This window comes from Clarias gariepinus, chromosome 18, assembly GCF_024256425.1.
Source record: "Clarias gariepinus isolate MV-2021 ecotype Netherlands chromosome 18, CGAR_prim_01v2, whole genome shotgun sequence".
NCBI lineage: Eukaryota > Metazoa > Chordata > Actinopteri > Siluriformes > Clariidae > Clarias > Clarias gariepinus.
In genome coordinates this window covers 17,387,566-17,408,866 of record NC_071117.1, presented here as the reverse complement: position 1 = coordinate 17,408,866, position 21,301 = coordinate 17,387,566, and the positions used below count along the sequence as shown (strand labels likewise).

Sequence of the window (21,301 nt, the reverse complement as noted above, 5' to 3'; positions counted from 1 at the left end):
GTTAACGCAAATGTCTAATCGGCGCAATCCCATGGCAGCAATTCGACGCATGTAGATATGGTCAAGGTGATTTATGTGACTTTGAATGCGCCATGGTTGGTAACAGACAAGCTGTTGTGTTTATTCCCAAAACCGCTGATCTGCTGGGATTTTCACAGCCAACCATCACTAGGGTTTACAGAGAATGGTCTGAAAAATAGAAATTATCCAGTGAGTGGCAGTACTCTAGGAGAAAATGCCTCTTTGATGCCAGAGGTCAGAGGAAAATGGCTGAAGAGCGTCTCTGAATGTCCAACCTTGAAACAGATGGGACACAGCATCAGAAGACCACACCAGGAGCCGCTGTAATTCGCACAGGCTCACTAAGTTTTGAAAAACTTTGCCTGGTCTGACGACTGCCGGTTTCTGCAGCGATATTCGGAGGGTAGAATGGACTATGAATAAATCCATCCTTGTTTGTATCAGTGGTCCAGTCACGAGTATTGTAACCGACCATTTATGTAATCCATCCCTTTATGACCACAGGATAACATGCCCAGTCACAAAGCTCAAACTGTTTTCTTGAACATGACAGTGAGGTCACTGTATTTGGGACAGCCTCTACAGTCACCCCAATCCAATGGAGCACATTTAAGATGTGGTGGAACAGAAGAGTTGCATATGGATGTACAGTCAACAAATCTGCAGCAACTGCATAATGCGATCATGTCAATATGGACCAAAATCTGTAAGGAATGATCCATTGTCAAATCTATGGCATGAAGAATCAATGGAGTTAGTTAGAAGGGGGTCAAACCCAGTACTAACAAAGTGTACCTAATAAAATGACCAGTGAATATATTGTTGCTTGCTGAATTTTTATATACAATTATTTTTTTTGTTAATTTTGCTAAAGCTTTGTGTAAGGAGCTGTTTTAATTATTGTTACTGTAAAGAATCTTTAGTTCCAGTGCATTGTTCAATAGTCAGTATGTTGTTTTGGTTATTAATAAATATCTTTAAAATTGTTTGCAAATTGATGTGACGTAAGTTTAAATAAAACAGATCAGGATGTGCTGATTTTGTAGCCAGCATCACACTAGAGCTAATGGTTTCTAAACGCATGACTGTGTAAAGGTGTTGGGGACTCCCACGCGTGAGCAGATTCGAGAGATGAACCCCAACTACACAGAGTTCAAGTTCCCTCAAATCAAAGCCCACCCATGGACTAAGGTGAGTCAGCATTCACGGTAAAATAGGGCTCTCGCCGTTTCTTTCCCTCTTTCCGTTTGTTTATTTTTAAATACATTTATATCCTGACCGTGATTTAATTTGATTGCTTATAAAACCTGTTGCAAATGTCAAAGCTCCCCCTGGTGGCTGTGCAGTCATGAGACAGTTTGTGCTCAAAAGAATTCACACTAGCAGCATTTGGATTGTCCCAGTATAGATAGGTTTTTACCTTCATGGTATTCTTAGCCCACAGCCTGTTACACAGAGCACCGATAAGCATTAAGACTTCTACAAGTCGAAATTTGATCTAACCCGGTTAGTTAACTTCGGGCTGTCTTTAACATGACGGTGTTACATTTAAGCATTTGGCAGACGCTCTTATCCAGAGCAACTTACAAAAGTGCTTTAAAGTTTACACCTTGACCTGTAGTGTTGCTTTTTCTTAATTATGGTCGTCTAACGTGCTTGTGTGTTAGGTGTTTCGGCCGAAGACCCCACCCGAGGCAATCGCTCTGTGTTCCCGGTTGCTGGAGTACACACCCACGGCACGTCTCACTCCTCTGGAGGCTTGCGCACATGCCTTCTTTGACGAGCTCCGTGCTCCTGCTCTCAAGCTCCCCAACGGCAGAGAGAGACCCCCGCTCTTCAACTTCACCACACAGGGTATGAATACAATCAGTTGTCCCATTCGAAAGTATTGGAACAACAAGGGCAGTTCTTTTTTTTTTTCTTTTCTTTTTTTTTTAGCTTTCATACACTGATGTGTATATATTACAGAAGAAGATTGCATTCACAAAAAAAATCTTGTTATTCTGGCTTACTAACTCATTATGATGTCTTATCTCACCATCATGACTTAAGTCATAAATAATAAGTAATAATTATGACGCAGTAAGTCTTAATTATTGTGCAGGAAGTTGTAGTTATAAGATAGTAAGCCATAAGTCATAATTATGAGAAGTTCTCCGATGTATTTTTTTTTGTTTTGTTTGTGAATGCCATGACCCAAATCTTTGATTAGAAATCTTTGAGCAAAAAATTTAGGAACATCTTAACAGTCTTTAAAAGATCTACATTTTTTTTATCTCTTTGGTAGACAGAATATTTCTGTGAATACATTCTGTTCCTACCATCATCAGGAAAGATTAGTAAGCCTGTTCCATGCACAGACATGCAGACCCAGGCCATGACACTATCTCCACTGTGCTTGACCTTGTATGAGCTTATTTTATTTTTTTGTTTTTTTGCATTATCTTTGAATTGGCTTTCCCCTCACTTCGTAACAAATTATGTGGCTGGTCTCTGTTACAGTTCTTTAAATTCCAATCTGACCTTGTGTTTCTGACTAAATATGTGGTTTGTGTCTTGTGTTATGGCCTCTTTATTTCTGTTTTAAGTCCTCCTCAGATGGTGGATGCCGTAATGCACCTAATGTAGTAATTATAGATGAAACCATCAGTCTAAGTGGACATACCTGGACAAGAAGAAACACTTTTCAGTTACGCATTCCGTGCTTTTCAAGAAGTTAGAACATGGCTTCATTCAAACAGTTGCCGTATTACAAGCTGTAGATATACAGTGCAAAAAAGTCATGAGCCACCCATCATTTCATCATATTTTCTTCTTGTATTTTTTAAATGTAGTCTTGAGAAATAGCTCTCCATGATTCCTCAAGGATCTTTTTTGGCTCTGGTTTTAATTCAATACAAAACAATGTTATTTACATAACGCTTTTAACAGTGGTCATTGTCTCAAAGCAGCTTCACAAAAATGAAAAAAATTGAAAATAAAATAAAAATTGTTTTCAGTCCGGTATTTGATTTGATTACCTACTGTATGAATCATTCAAGCATTGAAAAACAAACATCTAACTTAATGCATGAACCAGTGAGAAACAGGTGACCGATGATTAGGCTGGTGATTAGTATATTGGTGATGCTGATTGGTTGGAACAGTTAAAAGGGGAATTGAGGTTGCTGCTGAGGTTTTTAAATTGTATCTTTAGGAACCTTGCAGCCTGTCGCAGTAAACCATTTTCTCTCATTTCTTTTAATTTAATATGAAGAAATGTAAAATGGCTCAACACTTCTGCACAGCACTATATGCATCAGGAAATGAAAGCTAAAATTCTGATCCATCATCTCATTTTCATCATTTCATTCCAAACAATTTGTTAAATATCAAAAGCTTTGATTTCTAATACTTCTAGATGTGACTATTTAAATTTTATTAGTGATTATAGATTTTTTTTTTTTTTTTTTTGGTGAGTGTGTGTTTGATTAACAATTTGTTTGGTTTACCAGAGTTGTCCAGTAACCCCTCATTGGCGTCTATACTCATCCCCGCACACGTTCGCAACCAACCTGGAGCCTCCTCTCCTTCTAATGCCTCCTCTACTGCAGGTTAATCCCTACTGTCTCTCATTACAAGCCGCTAGACATTATTATTTACGGGTCACATCTCTATAGCATTTTCTAGTCTGGGATAGAATAGATTACATCCCTTCCTGAATGCTGAGATATACAGTAGGACCAGTGATGTGATGTGGTTAGGGGTTTAGGAATTCAGAGTAGATATGTTACACTAATTAGATTTTTTGATCACGTTGTTCATATCATCTCTTTCTCATCTCTCCCCGACCTCAGATGCCGGCAGTGGCGAACGTGGCCCAGGCCCCAATGCCGCCTCTGGATCCGCCCCAAACCCATCGACCTGAACACCACCTGCTCCTCGACAGGCCAATCCCATGCTGCTGCTCATTAACCACGCCCACTCCCCCACGACGTCAGGGGCCGGGCTATGAAAAAGAAAGAAAAAATAACAACCACAAAAAAAAGCTCATGATGAGATATGGATGAACCAACTGAACTTTATAACCTTCTCTCTCTCTCTTTCTCTCTCTTTCTCTCACCCTCCAAACACCCTTTGTCATTTTGATTATTTTTTATTGTTGTTTTATATTTATTTATACTAAAGGACAGGAAGGATGTCTTTAAAAGCCTCTCGTCAGTCTCGGCTCGGGAAGAAGAGCAACGGACTGTGGAGAAGTTGAGATGATTAATATATATGTGTGTATACATGTGTGCTTATAAAGAGATACAGATCTATAGACATACGAGTATGCTACGAGTTCCGCGCGTCTCCTACGATGATTATTTTTTAAATAGGTTCACAGTAGCCTTGGTTGCTGCTTTTACCGGTAGGAAATGCCGACAAGCCCCCCCACTGTGTGGCCCTTCGACCCCAGACCCGTGAGAACAAAATACGAGGCTGCGTATCTGCGCTTCTCAATAGAAAACAGCGTTGGTGCGCCTTAGATTGAAGTTTTTTTAGCTTGTGGATAAACATTTTGGTTTAGCGCTGATCTGAGGCCAGTGTCTGTGTGCTGAAAAAGGATCAGCATGCTCTTGTTTATTAAGAGAGCAGACCCGATCCTTGAACAGAGATGTTTCGCTGGAGGTTAGGTCACAGTAAATTTTAGGTATCGAATTGGATTAGATGCCTGATCCCAGATCATCTTTTTAAAGGGCTACTTCCTCCACCTGGAATGTGTCGGGCAAGAGCAGAATCCCTAGGCTTCGTATGTAGTGGCTTCTTGTGAACGATCTTGTGTATAATGTAGCTTTTTTTACCCCCCTTCCCCTCACCTATATGTATGCTGCTTTACTCATTTATTATCTACATTGTTTTTTTTTTCTCTTTGAAGGAGTATAAGCCGTGTTGTTTTTCTTCTCCTCCACATGCTAGTCTTCCCATCGTTTACTCTGTACAGTCTCCCTGAAACGCTTGTATGTGCTAATTGCATACAAAATCCAGGTTCATCATGTATGTACAGTATGTATGTATGTGTGGGTGTGTGTATGTATGTGCGTGTATGGGCACGCATGCTGTATATCTACTGTATTTAAAAGATCAAGGGCAGATGTGAAATTGTTTTAATCGTGAACTATGGATGAGCTACTTCCCTAGCCGTAGAGTTCAAAATGGCAAAAAAGAGAACTGTAGAGGATGCAGCTGTTTAGTGTTTAATAGTTTTGGAGTGCCTTTGCTTTCATGGATTTTTCTTTCCGTGGGTTGTTTTTTTTTTTTTTTTTTTTTTTTTTTTTTTTTTTTCCTGTTTTGTGTCTAACCTGGCCATTCCCAACCCTGGACCGGGTTTTATACTTTATTTTATATATAAAAAAAGTACAATGACTGATTCAGGCAAAATAGCATCAAGTTCAATTTATGTTCGCATTAGTAGCCAGCGTTTGTTGTATAGAAACTTGTATGATGCTGATTCGACACGAATTGCAATGGCTGTAACCCCAGAGCGTGAAACTGACCGAAGCTGGTCCTTTGCTGCTGATCTGGGACCAGTTAGCTGGTCCTAAATCAAAAAGCGCATGGCTGAATTTTTACCCCTCCGAGTCGAGTAGACCTCCCTCGAGTGCTGTTGGAAAGTCCTCTAGTTCTTACATTGTTGCCGCCTGGGTCATTGTTAAAGTTTTGGGCCAATGACGTAACAAGCATCATATGCTGACTCTAATAACAATCAGGATTTATAAGTTTATGTGCTAATCGGGTTATGAAGCATGACTTCAGTTTAGTTTGGCTACAACATAAAGGATCAGTTCCATAAAAAATAATAAGAGCTTGGACATTCTTTGTTTTTTTTTTTCCACTTAAATTTCAGTACAGTTCATCCCTCAAGCTTGTAGGAGGAGATTCCTAAGGGGTTGAATGCTTTCGTATATGATTCCAGTTATTCAAAATGGCTGTCACTACAAAATACATTTTATATATGAAAGTAATCCATGTTGCATCTATAACATCAGCAGTACTGTGTGACTTTACAAGCGCCCAGTTTAAGGCTGATACTTACAGGATTTTTATTTGGTGACACAGGGTTCTGTATTACATTATCCGTGCAGCCTAAGCAAATATGAGACGCTGAACTTCTTGGCTTGTGATGCTGGAAAATTGTGCACAATTTGCTGTTGTTCCAAACTATTCCTTTATTTCAAGCCATGCTAAACTGGGTCTCTTTTTTCATAATCCATGCCTTTTGATATTTTTAATTGTATTCATCAGGATGCAAACGGATTAAATTTGAGCCTAGATCAGCACGTCGTTTTCATTACATGTAGTGTTTCCTATTTAGTGCTGATCTGTGGTCAGATTCCATTTCCTGTGACTCTCTGCACTGACACCGAGGCTGCTTCCTAACCCAAGAGCTCGCTAAACGACGGAAAGAAAAGGATCTTGTTTATTATTATTATTATTATTATTATTAATATCTCCCTTTTTCAATGGTGCTCATATGTTACTTTCCCTTTTTCCTTCAGCGTGGTTTTATTAGAGACTTAAAGGTGACAGAACGAGGCTTTAGCTGTAATAAGAACTGTTTTAATGAGAACGTTTTAACTGTTTCGCAGTTTTTTTGTTTGTTTGTTTAGTATATATTTACCCACTAACCAGTAAGAAAGGGATGTGATATATGATGTAAAATGTCATGGTCTGCAGTATTACCTAATCAACTCAATGGCAATAAGTATTAAACAAGTGGATGTTGGGATTTTATTTTATTTTTTTATATTGTTCTTATTAATTTTGTTTACAATGCTCTAACATGCGCTTTCAGCAGCACCCAGTCAAAAGGGAGTGATGTCATGTAGCACTAAATACATAACAAAAAAAAGAAAAGAAAAAAAAATCACATTTAAGAGTATGTAAATGCTTTCTTGCCTGTAAAATCTACAGCCATAAATGTTGCTTACTTAATGACTACAGAACTGATCACGTTTCTAGTGATGTTTGTGTCTCAGAACCTGTACAGGTTGGATGAAAATGCTAAAATAAAAAAATAAAAAAGGCTAATAAAAAAAGTATACAAGTTAAATAAAATACAAATATCCACTGCATATTTGGACACACTTGTGTATAGCTGTTGGCGGTTGTAAGAGACTTTGTAACTACAGACAGACAGACCCGACTAAGATGTTGCTATTACTTGAATGCCTGTTGACTAATTTTTATTTTATTTTTTTAAAAATGATTCACTCGAAGCAAATTTGTTTGTTTTCTCTCCTGTGATGGTTATGCTAAATGTGTCTCTCTGTAAATAGCGAACCCTTTCTCTGTGTACAATGGTTCAGAGACGTAGTTACCCGGTACTGTCATTTGCATTGAATAAAGTGTAGGTTAGCCTGAAAAAAAAGTCTTTTTATTTATTTTTTTTTTACACCTCAATATAAGGAAGAAACACCGCATGTTGATGGTGAAACGCATTGCACAACCTTTCATACAGTGCTTATTGTTGTGTTCTTCAATTTCTGTTGTTGATATCCAGTTACGAATCACCTGGATAGTAAATACTACAATTCAGTCACGACCAACTCACCATAGGACTCAATGACATGGTGTTTTGCTAGGTGACTGCTGCACTCACCGCTCACACCACTTTTATCCAGAATGATTTAAAATTTTTAAATCATTAAATATATACTATAAAGTAGTGGTTATCACTATGGCTTTTCACCTCCAGTTTGCATGTTCTCCCCATGGTTGGCGAGTTTCCTCCCATAGTCCAAATACATGCAGATTGAGTTCATTGATGTTCCTAAATTGCCCAATTAATTGGCATTCTGTCCATGGTGTACCCTGCCTTGTGCATAGGGTCCAGGCTCTCCCCAACTATATACACAGGATAAGCATAATACAAAATGAATGAATATCCTTACACTGGTTCACTGTGTTACTAACTAGGAGTACCATCAGTCAAACTATTTTTGTAATGTGTTTTTTTCTAAGGGTAGTTCCTTCCACCACCTAGGAGCCAGGACAGAAAACAGTCTAGAAGCTTGTGGAGAGCAGAAATGAGTGGGGTGGGGTGGGAGAATTTGGGAAGGTTGAAAGCAAGCCATGCAGCGTCTTTCTTAAAAGGACTGTTGATTGCTCAAAGTTACCCCAAGGTTGTGGGCAGTGATTGAAGAAGATGGAGGCTTGTAACCTCGTAGAAGAAGGTACATAATCGTGCCGAGGTGAAAGCAGGCTTCAGACTTCCTAAATCAACACACCTCTAAGCAGTTCCTTAAACTCCTTAAGTGGTAACTCCTGTTAGTAGGCACTTGTCACCCAATGCACCAGCCTCTATTAGGACAAGGGAGTCCCCTGAATATTTCTTGAATGATTTTGGGATAAGTAACAGTATCTAGCTTTTTAATTATTTGAAGGACCACATTCTTAAAATGCTGCAAAGTAACGTCACTACTTTGCAAAATTGTGCAATGAGTGGAATATATCCTAAGGCAAAAAAATCCCAGGTTTAGCCACGAGGTCATTTATGAGTCATCTGTCCAGTCCAAATTCCCCAGATCTCAATCTAGTCAAGCATCCATGGCATGTGCCGACAAACCAGCCTGAAAAGAGCAACCAAACATACTTGGCGATGTGTGAAAAAGTAATTGCCTTTTTTGATAAATCATGAATGAAATGTGATTAATCTCATTTTTTGAAAAAGCTGAGTTAAGTTTCACTTGCCACACCCAGGCCTGATTACTGCCAGACCTGTTGAATCAAGAAATCACTTAAATAGCTGCTGCCTAACGAAGTGAAGCACACGAAAAAGTCTCAATCATGCCACAATCTAACGAAGTTCTAGAACAGATGAGAAACAAACTAAGTGACGTATCAGTCTGGAAAGGGTTACAAAGCCAGTTCTGAGGCTTTGACGCTCCAGCGAACCGCAGTAGGAGCCGTTATCCACAAATGGAGAAAACTTGAAACAGTGGCGAACCTTCCCGAGAGTGGCCGGCCTACTGACTCATCCAGGAGCTCATAAAAGAGGCCAGAACTACATCTCAAGAACTGCAGGCCTCAGTTGCCTCAGTTAAGGTCGGTGTTCATGATTTAACATTAAGAAAGAGACTGGGTATCTGTGGTAGTGTTCCATGGTGACCAATAAGAACAAAAAGACTTAATATCTCACATCTGCCAAAAAACATCTTGATTATCACCAAGAATTTGGGGCAAATATTCTTTGGACTAAAACAAAAATTAAACTTTTTGGAAAGTGTGCATCCTGATACAGCTGGTGTAAAAGTAAGACAGTATTTCATGAACCACAGCACACCCTCAGAGGTCATGTGGAGTCCCTGCTTTTGACAGATCAGAGCTGCTTTGGTGACAAGAGGAACCTAAATAGTGTGTGTCCCGTTACATCTGCATAAAACTAACAGCATTGCCATGGTTATCAGTCCTTTGCATTTAATCCGAAGTTTAAGCTTCAGCGCTTCAACAAGCGTCTCACTGTAACGAGCACTGTTGATTGTTGAAGCGTTTTTCCTAATAGTGTTCCAATACTGGCGCTTGAGAATCCCAGAGAACTAAGCATTGATGATGGTTGACGTTTGAACTTCGGCGAGTCCATACCCTACTCTCAGGCTCGTAGTGATGAATCCATGTCTCATCACCTGTAATGTTTCTTCTTTGTCTTTCGGCTGTTCCCTTTCAGGAGTCGCCACAGTGAATCATCTGCCTCCATCTAACCCTATCCTCTGCATCCTCTTCTTTTACACCAACTAACTTTATGTCTTCTCTCACTGCCTCTATAAATCTCCTCTTTGGTCTTCTTTCAGACCTCCTGCCTGGCAGTTCCAACGCCGACATCTTTCGCCTTAAAATGTCCAAACCACCGGCCTCTCTGACTTTATCTCCAAAACATCTAACATGGTCTCCTGCAACTAAAGCACACAGCTGAAAAATCTTTTCATGCAATATCCATTACTGCTGTTGACAGAATCCAAATATGTCCTTGGGGGTGAAACTGTTGTTTTCATATTTACATATTCTTTACCGCAATCCACAAATCCACTTCCATATCAGGTCTGTATACATATGCACCCCAAGTCTCCTAAATACGGTTAATAAATTATTATGCATAATGATGAAGAGGCCTGCTCCACCAAAATATATATATATATATATATATATATATATATATATATATATATATATATATATATATATATATATATATTCCTTACAATGCGCATAGCTGCTTTGACGATTTTGAAAAATTGGCTAAATTGTATTTGGTGCAAACAGAAAAATGTTGGCTTAATTAATCATGTTTTTTCTTAAAATATACTGGATAATTTATCAGGCTTTGGCAACAAAGTGTCAAAGCACAAGTGAGCCCTTATGTTTTACTGTTATTCAAAGAAACAGTAAGATTGCCAAGCATAACAGATAGTAATCAGGCAAATAGTCTGCTAATAAATTAATTGAAAAGGATGCCAAAAGTTACAGATAAATTTTTGTTTGAGGCAACAGTTTGCATATTTCCAAGGAATTAGTCTTTGTGAATGTTTATTGCTTGAGTAATCCAACATTAGCGGTTTTCACACTATAAGCATCATGCTTTTTATACCCAACTCTCAGAACAGTCCTTTCTCAACAGTGATTCTTTTTGTGTCCAAACATATTTGATTGCTCTTTCCAGTTCTTTGGCTCTACTTGGCTGTAATGTTGTCCTTGACAATGACCCATAGCTTCTCTATGGAATTCAAATCAGTAACTGTTCCCAGTGCCAGTCAAGGGCTACTTCTTGATCAAGAACTCAATCGCAAGTGTAGTTTCATGTCAAGGCACCACATCATGCATGGTAATCTGGCAATTATTGTATGTACCGCCACGTTTGGCTCCATCCTGTCTTTCAGCAGATCAGCATACTTCTGGCTGTTCATAGTCACCATATTGAGTAAGAAAAAGAAAAAAGCCAGCCATTATGTTGACTGACATGATACCTGATGTCATGACACTCAGTAGATGTTTCATCTATTATACACGATACAGTTCATTCAATCTTTTTCCAGTCTGCCTTCAGACATGATGCTTGTGTGTATGAAACTGCTGGATGGTACACTTGTATGAAGGTACCACTGTTAAGTGGTTTCCAACCTTATTCTTGGAGGAGCGATGCTCTGCATATTTTAGTGCCCAACCACACCCATTCCATTAGGAAAAGCCTATTAGTTTGATTAGTTTTGATAGCTATGCTGGGAAATGAGAACTGTGCAGGGCACTGGGTCCTCTAGGAATGGATTTGAAATCCACTGGTTTAGAAAGCCTCTGCGAAAATACATATAAATTGGCCAGTGGACATTTCTCCCTCCCTCCCTGGTTTCTATGATTTCAAGACAAATTCACCATTTAAATTTACAGTTAGTTTGACTATGATTCAACCAACCTTTATTACGTGGGTTCTAGTCCAACCTGGCATTAGCAAAGCAAATGGATTAAATCTAGCTGATTATAAGCCATTTAGAAAAGCCTGGGTAATGGTATTGAGTGATCATAATGAGGAAAATGTGATCTCAGTGATTTTCACTGTGGCATGATTGATAGTGACCTATAACTGCTGATCTTGTGGGATTTTCCTGCAAAACAGTCTCAAAAATGTACATGTATTGAATTGTACAATAAAGAAAAAACATCCAGTAAGCAGCAGTTCTAGTAACAAAAATGTATTGTTGATAAAAGAAGTCAATTATCGGACTGATCGAAGCTGACAAAGAAACTTCAGTAACCTAGATGACCATATTGTACAACTGTGCTGAGCAAAGAAGCATCTATGAGTGCAACCTTGACGACATTATGTCACCTACCTTGACGTGAATGGGGTAAAATAGCAGAAAATCATGTTGGGGTCACCTCCAGGATCAAAATTGGACAGTTGGAAACTAGATCTGGTCTTATGAATCTCGATTGCAGCAGCTTATTTGAGTATTGTTGTCCATGGGTTGCACCTCCAGGGTCCGGGTTCGATTCCTGTCTCTGTTTGCGTGAAGTTTGCATGTTCTCCCTGTGCTTGGTGAGTTTCCTCCGGATACTCTGGTTCCTCCCACAGTCCAAAGACATGCAGATTAGGCTAATTGATGTTCACAAATTGCCCATATTGTGTGAATGTGTGTATGTGTGTGTGTGCCCTGCGATGGATTAGCACCCTGGTGTACCCCGCCTCGTGCCCTAGGTCTCCTGGGATAGGATCCAGGCCCACTGCGACCTTGTATACAGGATAAAACGGTATAGACGATGAGTGAGAGAGTGTTGTCCATGGGCATCCATGTTTATGGCCAGAATTTATCTACATTTATAATGGCTCCTTCTAGCATGTTTATGCACCATATCACAAAACAAATGTGGTCTTAAACTGGTTTGATGGAGATGACGATGAGTCTTCCTGGTCACAAGCTCTGAATTCAGTTTATCCAAGAAATTCTGCAGGAACTGCATGAGGCAACCATTTCAACATAGAACAAAAATCTCACAGTGATGTTTCCAACATGTGCATTTCATGTCATAAAGTTAGTCCCTACCTAGTACTGGTACATTGTTCCTAATAAAGTGTTCAGTGAGTGTAAACTAATAGCCATAGCACTAACTACATTGAAAAGGTCACAGTAGATGACAATGTAAAATCGGAAAAATTTATTGATTGGATGAAAAAAAGCAGAGACTGTTGAGATTTAAGCACTTGTGGTGTGTTTCGGGGTTCTACTGGGTTCCCCCATAGTCCAAAGACAAACATTATAGGTTTATTGATGTCTCTAAATTACCGTGTGTGTGTGTGTGTGTGTGTGTGTGTATGGGCTTGTGCCCATATGAGTTGGCATCTCATCCATGATGCCCCTAGTTTGTGTTTTAAGCTCTATGGGATAGGCTGCAGGCCACCTGCATTTCAACATGGGACTAGAGGTATGGAATATGGATGAATGAATAATCAATTATATTAACTCACTCACTTCTTGTCCATACTGCTTTTTCTTGTATACAGGGTTGCGGGGGGCCTGGAACCCATCCCAGGACATTCAGGGCACAAGGCGGGGTACACCCTGGATGGCGTGCCAATCTATCTCAGGGCACACACATAATCACATGCTCATTCACACACTACAAGCAATTTGGGAACACTAATTAGCCTAATCTGCATGTTTTTGGACTGTGGGAAGTAACCCACCAAGCACAGGGAGAACATGCAAACTCCATGCACACACACCCAAGGTGGGAATCAAACCCGGACCATGGAGGTGGAAGGCAACAGTGCTAACCACAAAGCCAGCTAGTCGCCCAATTATAATAACACTCAAGTAAACAAATAATGGAGAACAAATTGTCCTTGAACTTAATACTTAAAAACTTAAACAGATAGTTAAACCTAATAGTTAAAAATCAAGGCAGCATAGAGATTAGCACCATAGCCTTGCACCTCCAGGTTCCAAATTTAATTCCTGCCTCAGGTCTGTGTGCATGGAGTTTGCCTGTTCTCTCCATACTTAGTGTGTGTGCCCTGCAATTGATTGGCACCCCCTCCAGGGTGTACCCTACGTTGTGCCCTAAGTCTCCTGGGATGGGCTACAGGCCCTCCATGAGAAAGCGGTATTTATGATGAATGAGTGCTGGTGAGTAAGTGAGCCCAAAGACATGCAGATTAGATTTAGATTAGCTAATTTCCAAGTTTTCCTGTAGTGTGCGACTGTGTGTGATTGTGCCCTGCAATAGATTAACACCCTGTCCAGGGTGCACCACAAGTCCCTGTGTATAGGATAAGTGTTATAGTGAATAAGTGAGAGTTAGTGAGTGTGTTAAACACTTGAGGAACTTCAAACCAAGATTTTATAATCTACCTATTGCCATTAGCTCATTTATCTCACACCAAAAACAAACAAGATTTAAAATATTTTATTAAATTTGTTTACAGAAAGAAAACAAACAAACAGTGTAGCCTATATTTAACAGATTTCCATGTTGATTGTGATTATTTCAGCATGTTGGCACTAGAGGGCGAGATACATCTTAAATAGTCCTGTCCCAAACAGCATGCTGCTCTACTAAATAGTGTGCCAGGGTAGTGCAGGACAGGCTTCTCATGGTTCTGACCTGGAACAAGTGGACCATAGCTGGTTTAATACAAGAACATGGCACTAACCTATTTATTCACTTCAGCCACTTGAAATAATTTGGGACTATTGTATCCAAATATCTCTTTTTAACCCCTTTAGGCTGCACTCTTGGGACACTTGGAGCCATCATGGACCCTTTAGGGTTGGCAGTCACTTGGTGAAAACAGACTTGTATCATAGTTTAACATTTCTACACCTTTAACACCAAAATTGCTTTTAATAAATGTATGTATAACATAGAAAGCGTACTATTGTGCGACATTATTTAGTAGCTGTGGTAGTACTGTATGTGATTTGGAACACAGCCTGTTTCATTTCCACGATGTTCTACAGCTACTAAAGACACTCCAGGAGGAACACAAAAAGTGAGGTAAGTTAGGACAAGCCCCTCTAATGCCTCTGGTTTTGGAAATAAATAATGATATAATTATATAATAAATAAATAAAAACAAGCAAGAAATAGAACACGAGAATGAGTGCTGTCACAAAGGCATCACATCATCATCATCATCATCTAATAAATAAATGTATTAAAACAAGAGAGACAATATAGTATTTTATGTAATTATTTATTTATTTATTTATAATTCAATTCGTTGCAATTGCAATCATTAATTGCAATTATTATTGAGTTTTGATCTAATTTTATTTTTATTTATCGATATAATTTACTGCAATTAATGTAATATGTTTTATTATTATTGTGGTAGCACTCACAAATGAATTACACAAAACCACTAATCATTTTTTTTTTCAAAGCTGTTCCTTGACATACCATTTCAAACCAAAACAAATTAATGAAGAATATTTGTTGCTTTGTTCTTATTAAAGGTTTTGCTGTTTAATTAATATCCATGTGCCATATTTTCAGCAAGGCATGATGAAAGATTAGCGTTATTACTTTATGAGATTTTCAGTAACTGCTTTGACCTTGATCAGGTAAACTCATTACAACATCCAGTTTTATCTTGTTCTACCTATTTGTAATGTTAACTCGTTTAATATTTAAGAATGATAATATTTTGAGCATGAAATTAAATGAATGTTGCCTGTTCCTCACGCAGCAACATAGATTTTTATATTGTGGAGAGCAATAAATAGCAGTGCAATCATTTTACAAGATCCCTCCTTATTTCATATAAACTCCCTGCCTATGGCCAGGCTTAGCTTTCATTATGTCTTAGCTTTAAACTTAATGTTCTGAGGAAGCCAGGAATGCAGAGGAGTTTAAACACCCTCAGACCTCATATGCATGTTCTGATCTCCTAAATTAGTTGCGGTATTAGTAGTAAAATAGTAACATTTATTAGAGTAAAATTAAACTCAATCAAATCCTCAGCTTAGAATGTTTTAATGTTTTCGGTGCTTATTTGCTCAAAGTGTAATAAATACTATCGTTTATGGTTTCGTTATCATTTTATTCAGCAAATCAGCAAATGTATGTAGAATCAGTCGCATGAGTAAAAGAAACGTTGTTCGTTTTTGATGTAAAGAATGTTGAAAGGAAGTATAGTGAAGAACTGAAGAAGATAGTTATATCGGTACAATACACATTATAATAATATAATAGACAACGTTTTAGAAAATCTATATTATATTTGATATATTTAATTATATATATTCTGTCGGACATTGAAAAATTATACATTTAGCCTCTAATAAGGAAGCTTAAATTTTCTATTTTTAAAAATCCTGAGAAACAAACAAAAAAACAAACAAACAAACAAAAACGTTTACATTATTGTTTATTTCTGTGTTTACAAAATAGATTAAGTAAGCAATACTTCTGCATTTTAGTCCCATTAAAAGGTGTTGCTTGGCTTTTCCCTTTTCTTTTAACTAAAATGACGTTATCTGTATTTGCATTTCCTAAACCCATTTATCCTCAACAGAGACAGTATAGTTGTGTATAGTGTAACAGTGTAGCTAAACTACATTTAACCAGACGTTGTTTGGGATCTGTTCATTTCATAGCAGACGAATTATCCGACAATGCAAATTGTCTGGGATCTTTCCTTATATAAATTCGCTCAGGGTTTAAGTCTCTCTCTCTCTCTCTCTCTCTCTCTCTCTCTCTCACACACACACACACAACAAAAAAAAAACACAGTCAACAGTTGTAACTATACTTAAAAATCCAAATAAAAGTACTGGATAAAGTGTATAAGGTTCATTTCTAGGATTAAAAAAAAACACCTTAAACACTTTACTATAAAAACTGCTTATAAATGCAAAGTTGGAAAGTTTATTGCTGCCTCATCACTCTGTTGAAACGACTATAGGTTTTAGTTTAGAAGTCGTCCACACACATCACCAGCGAGCGCAAGAAACTTCCAATACGATGTCACCTGTACTGTCGCTGTTTTTCCTGTGTAATGTTTAATGCATTATTTAAGAGGTTAGTATATGTATATAGATAGATGTAGACGGATATATAGATGCGAAATCAGATTAAAACGATTGTAACCTGTGGCTTTGAATTCCTGCAGCGCGCATTTGCGTTTACTCCTTTACGCATTTTACACACAATGAAATCCAGTTGCAAAAAAAAGATTGAAATTGTAAAAAGAATTATGTAAAAATTAAAATTAAAGGGAATCGAGTGTGACTAAACGAATTATTTTAGTATATAAAATAGCTATACATCCGTAAATAAGGATTTCTGATAAGCACGAAATTACTAGGCCTCAAAAACAAGTTCCATTACCGTGTATTTGACTGGCATTATTATTATTATTATTATTATTATTATTATTATTATTATTGTTGTTGTTGTTGTTGTTGATGATGGTGATAATGATGTTCTTATTGATGCTGTTTTTGCTAAATGCACCATAAACATCCCACAGCCACAATAAAGGAGAAGAAATTAAACGTTAAAAAGAATACTCTTTATTGACTAATAAATATTTGGTCTTTCAAGGCACTTTTTAAAGATTAGGCCAGTAAGTACTTCTCGTCACATGACGGACAAACCCCCAGAGATTTTTGTTTTTACATCAATACAGAAGAACCTGCTCCACAAGAGCATGAATATATACATCACACATATACTAATCATTGCATTTCGTCAGACATTTATCTGGCATTCTTATGTTTTAAGGCTATTTGAGGAGATGGCTTTAAAAACAAAACAAAACAAAACAAAATAAAATAACATCTCCAAATCTCCAAATGTACAAATCTGGAGGCAGAGGTATCGGAGTCATTTGTTTTGTAAAAGTTATTGCAACTGCACATTAGGGAAAGTCTTTAAAACAAACAGGCACGATGGAAACCGCGCAGTTCTCGTGGGTTCTGGGTTATTATTAGGATAAGTAATACATTCCATAAGGCGAGCCGAAGATCGCGGGCACGGCGAGGCTCGGGCGCGGGAGCGCGGACGCGGCGGCGGCGCCGTACATGGCTGGAGGCGCGTGCGCGGCCAGAGAGAAAGGCAAGGCCAGCGCGGCGGGCAGTGCGGGTTTAGCGGCCAGCTTCAGTTTCTCCAGCTCGGCTTCGTGCAGCCGCTTGGCCTTGGCGCGTCGGTTCTGGAACCAGATCTTCACTTGCGTCTCGGTCAGGCTCAGAGAGCTGGAGAACTCCGCGCGCTCGGCGATCGACAGGTACTGCTTCTGGCGAAACTTCCGCTCCAGCGCCAGCAGCTGCGCCGTGGTGAACGGGGTGCGCGGTTTGCGGTTGGTCTTGTGCTTGCGCAGGTGGCATGTCGAAGGAGGACTTGCAGCTCCTACACGGCAAAGAGAGGAGACAGAAGGGACACAGCTGGGGGGTTAGTCTACAAATAGATGCGTAACGAACCTCTAATGCCATGCACCAAGATAAAGAGGATAATCAAAAGTTAAGCAAATTTTATGGTGCCATTACTGATATTATTATTATTATTATTCTTTTATAAACTATCCAAGTGTTCAATGATGCTCATGGATGCACTTTGAAATATACAAAGTTATACCAATATTGAGAATACAAGTAACATTAGTTTACAATAATGATAATAGTTATAATCCATTATGCAATTAATATTAAAATTGCAACCCTTATTTGTAATACGGTTATTTAATAGTTATTAAATATAATTGCATTGGCCTGTTAACTACGCAGCGCACATCAGTAACAGCAACTCAGAAGTCTGAGGGTGACATGCTCTCTTACTCTGCGGTGATGAGAAAGTTGGGCTCTTCAGCCAAGTGCTCTGTTCCTTGTCACTCGAGTCTTCGCTCTCGTCGATTAGACAGTCCGAGACATGATGGTTAAAGGTTTCAGCTGAGACCTGACTTTTCTGTGGGAAGTAAGTCCTCTGAGAGTGAGAGTACTGGCCCAGGTGCTCTGGGAAAGGCGCTGGAGGAGCAGGAGCAGCAGCAGGAGGAGGAGGAGGAGAGCGCGGACTCCTGCAGGTGTTCTGCTTGGAGATGAGCGACTCGACGCTGAACGGGTGGCGGCTCGGCTTGCTCTTCTCCTCGGCGGCTCTGCTCTCCTCGCTCTCGGAGTCCGTTTTGTCGCGAGGCGAGGCTTCAAACGGAGCAGTTCCCTTAGGAGAAGTCATGTCGGGCTCCTACTAGGGCGTTGCGTCTCGGCGCTTCAGCATGTGGGTATCTCTGGTCATACACTCCTACACGGCGATCGCACTCCTTTAACTCGGGTGTTGTGTTGTTTCTCTTTTTTTTGTTTTTTGTTTTTTTGGTTTTTGACAGCCTCCTTCTCCCGCGACAGCTTCACTTATTAAAAACAAGCCACCGTTCCGCCCCTCCCGCCCCCCCGCGACTGCCAATCAGAGCGGCCGAACGGCCACGTGACGCGCGCAAGGCCCGCTCGGATTGGCCGGGACGCGCCGCTGAAAGACATCAAGAGGATATTGAGAAAAACGAGCAGTTAATCACAGGCGTCGTGCTGAGATGATGTATTGATGGCCCGAGGGCTCCCGACTCTTTGGAACGCAAGCGGACCAATTTTAGCCCAATTAAACAGTGGGGAACCTTTAGAGAAAGACAGGCCTATCCATATCCAACTGTTGAATAGTCATTGAGACGACACAAAAGAATTGACTTTTTAAATCTAGATCATGAAAAGTCAAGGAAGCCTGAAGTGAGTGAAAAATATTGAAACAAACAAACAAACAAACAAATTTTTTTTGGTATTGAAATAATTACCGAAGAAAGAATGTGATGGTGCTGGTAGGATATAATAACGCATTTTGGTACGAGCAAACGCATCTGGGAAATACAACAAGCGCCTTATTTATTCAGAAACTGTTCCTGGCTGATGCGCCGCAAAAGAAAGAAATTGATTGGATAAGGCTGTTCACACCGCATTTCCGCAATTTAAGGCTTGTCATGGGCTTTTAAGGTTACAAAAGCTTCAGCTAAGAAGCCAACAGGCATTCCTCTCTCTCTCTCTCTCTCTCCCTCTCTCTAGGCATTTAATAAGCCAGACAAGTTGCGTTTTGGAAGGCGCCAGGCAGGGCAGGATCAAAAGCGAAGCTACCTCAGGGAGAAAAAGGCAACAGTTAACTCCACTTAACCAATTGTCCTCCAAACATGCCATAGTTCAGTACAGCACATAGCTCCGAGGCCAGGAGTGCAGAAAACATTAACCGATTCTCTTCTCTTTATACAACACACTCCAAAAATACAAGTGTTGGTGAAAAAGACGTTTTATCCGACTTTAAAAAGTGACCTAACCTTTTATAAAACGTTTGATAAGACTTAAATAAAGTCATAGCCCAGGTCACAGCCAGAATATGTTTCATTAGTGACATTAGGTTTAATAGAATTTAATAAACTTTAATTGAATACTTGTTATTTCTAGTGCTAACTTATTTCTCACATAGTCTAATCTAATTAACCAAAAATAAAACCTAAACCAACGGATTAATTCTAGTTTTGCAACATTAAATATTAAAACATTAATATTGTCTGATTAACTTAAAGAAAAAACTAAACAAAAACACGAGTTTATTTCTAATTCTTAAATAACAACCAACATTCAACCAGTTTATTCAACCTATAAGTAAAAAAAAAAAAAAAAAATTAACCTGTTTCTTCTATTTGTAAAATACGAACAAATATTTCTTATTTAGTTGAAATAACCTGAAAATTCTTTCATTTAGTTTCATGGTATTCATCATAACCTGATTAAGTTTTAGTAAATCTAATATATATGGTTATGATAAAGTTAATTAAATATAGGCCTACATTAAAAACAGAAGAATATGTAATTTTTTCAGAAAAGTATTATGGCTGATAGTAGTACAATATTTGTGGTTTCTAATAAATCCTTTAATATTAATAAACACTAATAATACATTATTGAATTAACACTTCTGATTTAAATCATGTTCGACCATTAATTTTTTTTTTTTTTACAAGTTAAAGAACACAACTACAATTTATTTTAAGGCAAATAATACATTTTCTGTATAAAACTGTGATCAACAGGTCAAGTATTTAAAATTAAAACTGGTTATCTTTATGGAACTGTCCACTTGAGTCCATTGCCTGAGGTAGCTTTTTAAAATTAAGAATATAATTCATATTTAAAAAAACAAAAAACAAAAAGAATCTAGATATAAGATGTGTGATTACAAGTTATCAAATAATCAGAAAGTAAATGAAATGTAACTCATTTTAATGACACTTAAGACTACTGTTGACTGAAACTACTTGACATGTTATCTCCTGTCATGGGGTAATTGAGCCCCTCCCCCATTACCTCAGCTACACCTGCTTTGCATCTTGCTAAAACTCTTTCTGCCCAGTCCAGACAGTTACTTTAAAGTTTAGAGTATTAATAGATCAGCCATAACATTACAACGCAAAACAATACGCCTAGCATTGTCTAGGTTAACCTTGTGCTGCCTGGGTCTCTCTCTGGTCCCTCGGAGCATGACTACATAAGATCTCTGGGGGTGTGCTGTCCTGTCTGGCACCAGGAAATTGGCTTTAACGGATTCTTTGGTGCAGTGTGTTGCAGGGTGGGGGCTCCACAGATCAGACTTGGGTACCAGATCGGATCAGGATCCGGGGAGTTTAAAGGCTTTTGGTTGTGGCCGTGGGCTCTTTGGCTCTTGGGTGCGGCAGACTCTGTTGCATTGAGCATTCTGGTGCCTCCCTATCATGACCAACATTGTCTTTTTTTTAACAACTTGG

At 38.8% G+C, this 21,301-nt stretch overlaps 2 protein-coding genes across 4 annotated transcripts in view; one reads left to right on the top strand and one right to left on the bottom strand.

The window, feature by feature from the left end:
• gsk3bb (glycogen synthase kinase 3 beta, genome duplicate b) overlaps positions 1 to 7,079 on the top strand; it is a 32,579-nt gene extending 25,500 nt beyond the window's left edge. For 2 of the 3 annotated variants that reach the window (XM_053477031.1, XM_053477032.1), the window contains exons 8-11: positions 1,117 to 1,212; positions 1,689 to 1,875; positions 3,516 to 3,614; positions 3,858 to 7,079. In XM_053477031.1, coding sequence (XP_053333006.1) covers positions 1,117 to 1,212; positions 1,689 to 1,875; positions 3,516 to 3,614; positions 3,858 to 3,928 — 453 coding nt within the window. In that variant the 3' untranslated portion in view covers positions 3,929 to 7,079. The remainder of the gene's footprint in view (positions 1 to 1,116; positions 1,213 to 1,688; positions 1,876 to 3,515; positions 3,615 to 3,857) is intronic. The other variant, XM_053477033.1, reaches the window with a different exon arrangement.
• A 9,841-nt stretch (positions 7,080 to 16,920) lies between these two features.
• Positions 16,921 to 18,850, bottom strand: msx1b (muscle segment homeobox 1b). Its single transcript, XM_053476562.1, has 2 exons — positions 18,309 to 18,850; positions 16,921 to 17,883 (listed from the first exon to the last, which is right to left on the bottom strand). Exons 1-2 carry the CDS (start codon positions 18,697 to 18,699, stop codon positions 17,465 to 17,467), a joined length of 810 nt encoding a protein of 269 aa, XP_053332537.1. The 5' UTR covers positions 18,700 to 18,850; the 3' UTR covers positions 16,921 to 17,464.
• Positions 18,851 to 21,301: the final 2,451 nt, after the last annotated feature.

What these genes read in the sequence shown, in the direction of transcription:
- msx1b (XM_053476562.1), bottom strand. Translation starts at nt 18,699, where the DNA reads ATGACTTCTCCTAAGGGAACTGCTCCGTTTGAAGCCTCGCCTCGCGAC. An exon ending in AACTTTCTCATCACCGCAGA is followed by an intron (nt 17,884 to 18,308) that starts GTAAGAGAGCAT and finishes TTTGCCGTGTAG; the next exon opens with GAGCTGCAAGTCCTCCTTCG.